This window comes from Lygodium microphyllum, chromosome 6, assembly GCF_053477565.2.
Source record: "Lygodium microphyllum isolate KBCC chromosome 6, Lygodium_microphyllum_v1.1.10, whole genome shotgun sequence".
Lineage (NCBI taxonomy): Eukaryota > Viridiplantae > Streptophyta > Polypodiopsida > Schizaeales > Lygodiaceae > Lygodium > Lygodium microphyllum.
The window spans coordinates 115424784-115435175 of record NC_141140.1 but is presented as its reverse complement, the minus strand read 5'-3'; the positions used below and the strand labels follow the sequence as shown (position 1 = coordinate 115435175).

Here is a 10392-nt window from a genome sequence, read left to right as displayed (position 1 = left end):
CATGATACAACATTAAATTATTCCCTAGTTAGAATTGGCAAACTTGTTTACTTTCACAATATTAAACCTACTATAAAATTAAGGAGACTAACTAGATTTCATCCAAATGATGCATTCATCAAAAAGCAGGTGCATTCACGTGTGGGTGCCCAACCTCAACAAAGTTTTTATAAACTTGCCCTCTCACCATAAAATAAGGAGGCTAAGTAAAACTTTTATATGTAACTTTGAGACAAATGCCACTAAGGAGGCAACTTGTAATCAAGAACAAGAAAGAAACTAGCTAATGCGAGATGCAAAAAAGTAAGAAGTTTAGTGCCAAAAAGGAATTGATAGGTATAGCATAGCAACAATATACAATACCCACATTGACAAAAAAAACAAGTGTTATTCCATCTCTTAAGTTCTATATGAATCCAAACACTCAAATCAAATAGCAAACTTCTATCTCTTACGATATGATACAAACATATTATTAAACAATTTTTCTACTCGGAATACTTTTACTATATGATACAAACATATTATTAACCAACTTGTCTTCTAGTAATACAAGTGTCCTCGAGATTATGCCCATCATAGCAGCCCATGGAGTCTTGTTCATGATCTCATCTACTAAGCAAAGGCACCAAAAACTTGTCCATGATCTCATCGACTAAGCAAGGGCATAAAAAACTTGTAGCACATGCCCTATTAGCCTTCAAGCTTTAATTCGAGAATCCCTGATACACTATCACTAAAGAGTATTGAAAAGAGTTTGTTTATAAGCTTCATACCATATGCATATTCAAATATACTTTCGTTCGGGATCGATGTGATAGTCAAGCACTAGGATTTTGCTACGACAAGGTTCCTATTCAGGGACCATTGAGAACAAGACTATCAGGGACCCATACTGATGACAAAATCAAGACCTTTGAAGGTTTTCAATCCCATGATTACACAATAGCTATTGACGATAATGGAATGTTATGGATAAAACATTAAGAATAACAATATACTTCCACACAGACGAACAACTGACCGTAGATCATTTTCGTCTATTGAATCTTATAAGACAGATATATTCCAGATTGTGAGAGAATTAAGGGCGGGCACATCAGAAAGCCTTACAGCAAACCCTGTTAGTCCACAGACGATACCTACTCTCCCAAGGCTGGGTCCAATATGCTACAGCACCTGACTCATTCCTGCACTGGAAGACAACACAAAGAACACCAGAAATAGAAAGACTAACAGGGTCTCCCTCCTGAGGAGGTCCCTAACCTGCAAGGCATGTTGCACTGAGAGATTGAGACCATCACCTGTCAAGAATATCTGGAAGGCCTGTGCCGCCTCCCCCCTTCGAACTCCTTCCGCAACGGCTTTGGCGGTGGATCAGGCCTGTTAGGGTCTGGTTTCTTAAGAGAGAGCACCTCACGGCCAGAGCCACCCCGGGTCACGACGCGGACGGTGACCTCCTGGCCTGGTTGGAAGATCTGCCGGAGCTTCTCGAGGCCGCCAAGAAATCCTAGATCCTGCGCCGGGAGGTAGGCTTCTCTGCCACTGGGCATGGTGACCCAGTATCCGACTGGCATCGCCTTCCGGATTGTGGCCTGGACGGTCCCCGGATCGCCTGGCTTTAGCATCTTCTCGGGGTCCAGGTCGACCTCGATGTCGTCGTAGTAGGAGCTGCTGTTGTAGCTGCTGCTGTAGTTACGGCGATTAGGGTTATCGGTTCCGTATGTCGCCGATATGCGCAGGGGTCCGCGGGCCGGTGCTTTACCGGAGCTTGGAGCAGGGAAGCATAGACTTGAATTGCCACGGCGAGCGGCCTGAGCCGAGGCGACGGGAGTCACCGCCGTCCTGCTGGGGGTGGCTATGGAGGAAGAGGAGGAGAAGGCCACGGCCATGGTGCGCAGAGAATGAGCAGCCGGGGATGACACCCAAAGACGCGTTAGGCTCATGTCTTTATGGTTCTCAGATAGCTGCTGCGTAAAAAAGCGAAGTATCAAGACTGCGATACCTGCTATCAAAACCCTACAAGAGCGAAAAATATCCTCACCTCTGCTTGACACTAGTCTACTTTATTATTCGAGCAGCTAGAGTTCCACGGCCCCTCTTGCTAGCTCTAAGAACAATTTAGTTTAGCTCAATGAAAAAAATGATCTTTAACATCTTTTTTGAAAATATTAAAGTTAAGGTTGACACAAACACATAATATTTATGCCACCGATATGGTTGTTAATGCACCTCCACATGGTAGAGAAGTTTGCCATGTAGCAATCACATAGGCTACATGTATGCAACCTCCAGGGGGAAGAGGTCCTTTGAGGAAGAGACCTTTGAGGGCAACTATGGTAAGCAACAGAAAATAGGGGAGCGAATGCAATTGGGCTACAAACACATTGCTTTGCTAGTTGGGATGATCCTATTATTGTCAAAGTTGAGTTGCAAAACAAGGTGGCAATTGACAATGCTACCAAGCAAGCTCTCATCGCCAAAGGACAAACAAACATCAAGGCCTCGATCAAATTCTCGCTTCTAAGGCTCCACCAAACATATGAAGACTTTTCAAGAGCCCATCTACACTTCTACTTGATGGGGAAGTTGCCTTATGAATATGAGTTCCAAAGCTGGTTCTTGCAAATGTATCAATGAGGGCAATGTTGTAGCAATTCAAGTTTGTTAGCAAAGGATTCTTCTTGGCTCTTACTGGGTCAATGTAAGAACATGAATGGATCCTAGAAACCACAATTGTTACAAAGGAGAATAGGTCTACACCACAACATGGAGCCCTAAGTTCTTAGAGAAGGAGGTCCTCATGCATGAGTGCCCACTCTAGGTCTCCTACCTAGGCTTCCCAAACTGGCTCGACTATGAGCTTTGGATTTTGGTAGAAGCACTAGGTAAGGTGCCATATGCTCCATCTACGTCAACATCTAGTATTCTTCAAGGCTAGAAGAAGGTTTGTATGCATGGGATAATCCATGGTGACTTGGAACTATTTGGTCCACATGGTATTGAACTTTTTGTCAATGTTAAATTCTCCCATTTCCTTGATGTTTCTTACAAGAAGAATGGCCACTTCATCATATGTTGTCCCAAAAAGGAGGTGGTCCTTAATGCAAATAAAAAAGGAAAAGAGGTGGAGAGAAAGCCAAAATGGACCTAGGCTAAGGCACATCGAAGGCCATGCCATGCCTTAGTGATATTGTACTAATGACGTGTCCTATAAGGCAAAGGGGTGGCATCCCAAGATAGGAACTTGGCCCTCCAAGAAAGGGCAAAGGGAGGTATTTAAATCCACTTATATGCACAGCAAAGGACATATGGAGCCTATATCCAAGCCAATATCTCAGCCAACAGGTAAGATGAAGCAACTCTCCATCAAGAAGTTGGTCCACATTACTTCCGATCAATAATAACCAATATGTTGTCTTGAAGGGTGATGATGCCTAGTTTATGGACACTAATCTACATACCTATGTATAAGGTCATGAGAAAGCTAACACTCATGTCATGTAATGTTTGAGGTCTCTTGACAGCATGAAGAAAAAGGTCTGCTACTACCAACACATTAGGAAATGTACGCTTGATGTCCTTGCTCTTCAAGACACTAAACTCTATGAAGAGGAAGCTAAAGTTTGCCTCTTTTGTTGGTGGTTGCTAGAGAGGGAAGGACAAGGTGTTAATGATGAATAAGAAATCACTCAAGCTTCCTTTGAAAAAAGTAGAAGTGGACTTTGCCTTGGATTGCATCAACATCAAGCATAAAGAGGAGAAATCCAACCTTTTGTTAGTATATGCTCCAAACAACTCAACTACATGGGCAAAGATGTGGGAGGCCCTAAGAAGAGATCTATCTGATCATAGCACTATTCCCACGGGAGATTAGGAATTCAACCACTCACACTCTTAATAGGTCTCATGTCTTTGGTTGAGGAGTACTAAAAGTGGGACATGCTTGCTTTGGAACTCCAATTTTGTGACTTATCATTGGTCCAAAATGATAGATTGATTATGTAATTCACCTAGCACAATAAGCAAAGTGGCCCGATGTAGCATGCAAAAATTTATCTCAACCATGGTGGATGGTAATTAGGAAAGGGAGCAAAGACAAGGGTACTTCTCCAAGTTGCCTCTTTGGACTTTTTGTGGTCCATTATAGCAACCACATGGGGATCCCATTCTAGTTAAACACCATATATTTGGGGGATGTGGTGTGGACTTGCTAACTAAATTTCCAAGGGGGAGGCTCTCCCATTATCAGTACTATTAAGCTTATCCTCAAGTCACAAGGAGAAGATGACGCAATGGTGGCCTTGACTATGCTCAATGTAGCATATGAAATCATCTTGCCAAAGCCTTGGCCAACTACATGAAATTCATTCTCCCTATGGTACTACCCCATGTAATACAATTTTATCCATAAGAAGAAAATGAGATGTAAGCACCTAGCCTAGCTTGGAGTACCCACCTCTTGACTTTCCCTAATAACATCACTGTCATAAAGGGTGTTCCTCTGTCTCATCACATTCTCTACATAGAGGACGTGTGGGTCGGATCTTAAAGATTTTGTTTAGCTTATCTCTTATGGAAAGACTTGTTGTAACCACCTTCCATAACACCAAGTTTAGCTTTTATAGAATGGGGTGGCTTTCTAGGTCTCAAGATTTCTTCTTTTCCAAATATCTTCCTTATTGTGTGAATACCCTTTGTTCCACCTGTCCCTGGCCTTCAAGAACACGCTACTATTGCATGGGTCCCACGCAAGTTCCGTGTTGTAGTTCTATCCTCACCTATCTTTTCTAAGACCAACAATCTTGAGGATGTGATCATCACTGTCAATCTTGGAGGTAGATCGATGGTGGGCCTTTCTTGAGAGGATATTTCTAGGTCAAGTAACTCTTAGTTGTTAAGTATTTCCCCTATCTTAGTCCATTAAGGTCTTTAATCCCCCTAGTGTCCCTGTAATTACATTTCCCAAAACCTAATGCTCTCCCTACTTAAACTAATGTAATGCTTAGGTTGTACGTGGGGGCTTTGGGGTTTCATAGGAGGCTGCCCCAAAGAACCATAGGTTGCACTATAAGGAGGAGTTTTTTTGGTAGTCCATGGGGCCCACCCATGTCATTTCCTCCATAAACCACTTCCAAACCTTGACCATGTCAATATGAGGGTTGATTCCTTGATGTTTACCCATAGTGGTTTGCACATTAGTGCATGCCCCAAATCCTAACTTGGATCAACCTTATAGAATTAGATTCACGGATTGGAGTTAGTTGCCCATGGGTATGGCCCAAGGGTGAGATTCATTCCACCACTTAATCTAGGAAAGGACAAGCATATCTCCTTTATTCTTTGGCCTCTCAAGGCCTAGTCCTCCCATGCCTTTCTCAACCACTATAGTATACCAAGAGATGGGTGCCAATCTATGAGTCCTCCTTTGCCCACAAGAACTTGCAAAGGAGTTGCTCACCAAGTTGTTTGAGAGAATACATAGGCTATGGAAATTTCAATTGAGGTCAAAAGAAGAAATTTGACTACCATCAATCTCCCTAAAAATGAGGCATCTATTCTTGCAAAACATTTGGCTTTTTCTCAATCTTCTTATAAAACCAATCAAATGTTCTTGTAATTATTGCCACCCGAAGGGGAAACCTAAAGACCTAAACACAATCCCAAGTTCAATGTACTTGAATCCTAGCTTATCTAACTAGAGAAATGTATCCCCATAGCCCAACAAAACAATCTCACATTTCTTTGACTGCTAGAGTCATATTTTATCTAACTAGAGAAATGTATCCCCATAGCCCAACAAAACAATCTCATAATTATTTGACTAACTAGTTGTTAACATTTAAGAGTGAAGAAGGATACAAAAGTCGAGTCAAGTCAAAGCAAAAGCATGCAAATGTCAAAGTGTTGCAATCATTTTTGGGAATGATTTATTGTTTGGATTTTATCATACACTTTAGGTGCCTCCATCTGTAATGAGAAACTAAAACTAAATCTTGCAAAAGCACAAATAATTTTATCCTTGTAACATTACATGAGAGCCAAGCTCACTCCCTGCAAATTATAATATCCCCTAGAGTTAGGAAGTCCCACAATGTATGTGAGGTTGTGGGCACAAAACTTCTATTTACTTCAAGTTAGAAGAGGTCTAATTAACCTCATGTGTATACAAAATTAAAAAGAATTAGTCAAGGAGCCACAAAAGTGGGTAGGGTGACCCTAACCCTAAAGTACTATAAGAAAGATAGTTTCTTCTTAACAAGAAATACTCAAACAAAACCAAGAAACATTGCAAAAGCCACAACCAAGGTGGCCATAGCAAATACTCAAATTTGGTATATGAGAGAAATACAATGGTGGATAATGTGGATGGCAACAAGATACACACCTCCTACAATGATGGAGCAAGGTACTCACCCCTTAGTTATGGTGGGAGATCCAAGAATAGGAGTCCTCAATTAGGAATTTGATTAATAGAAAAGAGATTCATAATCCTTTACAATTCTAGATTTTTATACCCATCCCAAGTCCTCATGAATATTTCCCCCTAAACTAAGGCCACAAGGGCATTTCTTAGCTTTTTTACCAACCATCCCCTCCTAAAGAAGCTTTGTTCTTAAAGCTTGAGAATCGTAAGAGCACAAGAATGAATCAACGTGGATAAGAACTCTATCATGAAGTATGATTGGTGAATATGCTCCACAAAGTCATGAAGATCTTGCTCAAGAAATCAGCTGCATCATAATCTTGAAACTACGAAAATCCTTTGGATTTTCATATGGCTAGGGCAATTAATTCCATCATAGAAATTTTATACATAGTAAATTGTCCACTGTCTTAAGAGTGGAATAATCTCACTATTTTGAAGGATTCTTGATGCCTTCCAAAGGATGGTTGAATGCACTTAGAGTACATATAAAATCTTTATTTGAAGTCTACCAAAAATGAACATCACTACCCAAACACCCCCAAGATCAAACAAATAACCATCAAAAGAATCATCACACCTGCTATAGAAAAGTGCTTTCCATCATCACCTCCCATGCAAAATGGAAACAAAGAATCATCCTCATGATCCCCCAAATCAGATGGAAATGTAAAGGCTAATGATCAAATCGCATAATTTTTTTGATCTTACATCAATTCTTCCATATATTTTTGTGTATCTTCATTGGCTACCCAAACTTCAGCATCATTCTTCTCATGATCTAAATCATTAAATTCTTCATGATTTGTATAAGCCTCTTCCATAGGATGATGTATGCCTTCTTTAGGTGTGGTTGCTTCAACTTGAAGTGCATTGTCTTCATTGGACCTGTCATACTCATTCACATCCTCCTCAATGACCCAAGTTATTCTTACATTCTTAGCCTTGCATTTGTCTTTATAATTGAAAGACATTGTTTCAACACATTTATAACATAAACCTTGAGCATGCAATTCTCTTATCATGTCACTCATTAAGTATCTCCTTCGAGTAACCTTAGCTAAAGTTTCTCCCACATATTCATCAACAACAATACACTTGCAGTTCTCATAGGAAGTAGATAATTTGTTCAATAGAGGAGAACATGGACGTAGCCTCTCATAATGATGCTACCCAAATGCATGTGAATAATGTCCATCATTCAAATGTGGGTCAAAATAAGAAAATTTTACATGTGCATCACATGCATCATGAACATATGCATCATATTATCCAAAAGAATATTGATCATACATATCATGCTACCCCAAAGAATTATGGTCATATATACCTCCAAAAGAAAACTACTCAATGAATTTTTTACCATAATGTGGGTGCTAGCCATCATAATACTAACCATGTGATGGCTAACCATCATAAAAATAATGATCAATATGCTATCCATATTTATGATGTTGCCCATATTATGCATGATCTTCTTTTACACGCGGTTGTCTAATAGAATATGTATCATTGACGTATGCATGTTGCTACTTATATCAATGTTGATACCAATGTTGCCTCTCATACCAATGCTCCTTATTCCCATTATCATAGTGGAGTTGTCCATAATATCCATACCTTCTAGAAGTAAATTGTGTTGCTTGTGGTTGCTCGTATCTAGGCTCCCAATCCATCTCTCTAGATATTTCACTACTGAAATGAGACGATTGCAATTGTTGCATGGACACTACTTAAGTAGGTCATGCCTCAAATTTGAAATGATGATTGTTGGTCTCACTGCCTTCAATAATTATGCCACTTGTCTTCATTGAGGACTGTAATAGCACTGCCTAATCAAGCCCTACATCTACACTACCTAATTAGGCCCTAAATAAGCTAAAACACACTGAAGTAGGCATTCAAGATGAGGAAGTAAATTAATGCATAATGCATTCTTGATCATCTAATCCTAAGCCCTAAGTTGGACATAGAAGTTACAGTTACTAGAAAATGACTATCATGTTGATTATTGATGAAGTTATCGCAATAATTCCAGGTCTTCCACAAATGAATCTCTTCATGAATAATCCCCTTTTGTTGGTCTTGTACCACAGGAAACCTCTTAGATCTGCCCATTTGCATTATTCAAGCTCTCTACAAGGTTCTAATTATCCCTTCAAGTGCTTGAGCCGCAATGTGTTGCTTTGAGTTGTGGGAGCTTTGATCTTGAAGTCAAATACAAAGAAGAATTAAGGTAGGTAGAACAAATGACTCAATGTTGGTGCATTGAGATGACCCCAATCTGATGTAAGCATATGTGTTGCTTTAATATGCGATCTAGCTACAACTTTGAGACTTCTTGGATGGACACAACTTGCAATGCTTAACATGGAACAAACAGAGATGGATATGCTCTCACAAGGCAATCTCAAAGCTATCAAAATTTCAAGAATTCCATACCCATTCCATGCCTGAATTAGACAAAGCCTTAAGATCACTTTGCTTGCATCTAATGAAAATCTAGAGTTATCATTGTTGGTTGATCTCTACTGAAACTTATCACTGGTCATATAAAACTAGTAGTTGATGCCATGGTTGAATATTGTCCTTCCAATAGACCTATTGCTCTTCATCAACACTTGGTTTTTGTTCTTCAATCTAGGACTATACAACAATGAATCCTTGTTGCACTCCAGCCATGCCCCAGACTCTGCTTAACATGGAGTAGCCAAAGATGGATATGCTTTCATGAGGCAATTTGGGAGCTATCTAACTTTGAAGAATTTCATACCCATTCCATGCCTTAACTAAACAGATCCTATAGATCACTTCGCTTGCATTTAATAGAAATCTAGAGCTATCATTGTTGGTTGATCTCTACTAAAACTTATCACTGGTCATATAAAAGCCAAAAGTAGATGACATAATTGAATATTTTCCTTCCAATCGACCTATTACTCTTCATCAAAACTTGGTTGTTGTTCTTCAATCTAGGACTATACAATAATGAATCCTTGTTGCACTCTAGCTAGTCCTAGACTCTGCTTACTGCCCCACCCACGATAATAGACTTCAGCAATCCCTACCCAAGATAGACTGCTACTTAGTCTTCCCTAGTCCCGAAACACAAATATTCAAAGCCTCAAGTCTCAAGACTATTCACCACAAGCAAGTGGTAGAACATTTAATGCAATATCTTCTAGCTTGTTCCATAAAAAGTCATTTCCACATCTTTATACAATTGAGCATGTCTGCAACTAGCAATGCTCTAAAACAAACTAGTGATAGATTTTTTTGTACCAAGTTCTAGATCACCAAAGCTTTGACAAGACTTTAACACCCCAAGTACTCACATCACTTAGCAGATGTTGAAGGACCCATATTTTACACCCTAAAAGGTGAGAAGGATCGAGCAAGAGAGCACAGAGGTGAGAGCTATGGCAGATGGAGCTAGAGCAAGAAAGAGAGAGGCTCCAAATGTGGGAGCTCCAACAGTCACAATGTGTGACTGGTATTCCCTTTATTCAAATGTCACTTAAAGAATAATGAATAAAGTGACAGTGATGGGTGTCCACCGCCTGTAGTGTGCAGGTGCGGGTGTACTGTCAGTGTAGCAATACACGGGTGGTTAGGTGGAGGCACCTTTACCCCTAGCAACCTCCCATTTAAAGGCGAATCTACCTCAGTGAGGAGTGAGAAGAAAAAACAAAAAAAAAGACAATATAAGAGGATGAGGAAAGACATCATCTTATCCAACGCCCATCAACTTCCTAAGGAAGGCAATGCTCTATAGAGAGGCTTTTCATGAGCAAGTCTACAGGGTTCTTGGTCAGTTGAGATTTTGACAAGGTCAACAGACTTGTCCTCAATGACCCCACGAATGAAGTGATACCCCACCTCAATGTGTTTTGTCTTTGCATGGAAGACCGGATTCTTGGCTAACTAGATAGCACTCATAGAATTCGAATGCAATGTAGGGTTAG

The 10392-nt window shown here is 40.2% G+C and overlaps 1 protein-coding gene across 1 annotated transcript; it reads right to left on the bottom strand.

The window, feature by feature from the left end:
* Nucleotides 1–906: 906 nt before the first annotated feature.
* Nucleotides 907–7401, bottom strand: LOC148034998 (uncharacterized). Its single transcript, XM_087680753.1, has 2 exons — nucleotides 7139–7401; nucleotides 907–2019 (listed from the first exon to the last, which is right to left on the bottom strand). The coding sequence occupies exons 1-2, from the start codon at nucleotides 7399–7401 to the stop codon at nucleotides 1308–1310; spliced, it is 975 nt and encodes a 324-aa protein (XP_087536879.1). The 3' UTR covers nucleotides 907–1307.
* Nucleotides 7402–10392: the final 2991 nt, after the last annotated feature.

Bases quoted from the DNA above. Each gene is read 5' to 3' on its own strand.
- LOC148034998 (XM_087680753.1), bottom strand. From the start codon at position 7,401: ATGTCTTTCAATTATAAAGACAAATGCAAGGCTAAGAATGTAAGAATA. The intron at 2,020-7,138 runs GTAAGATCAAAA...TCGCTCTTGTAG, and splicing joins AAATATATGGAAGAATTGAT to GGTTTTGATAGCAGGTATCG.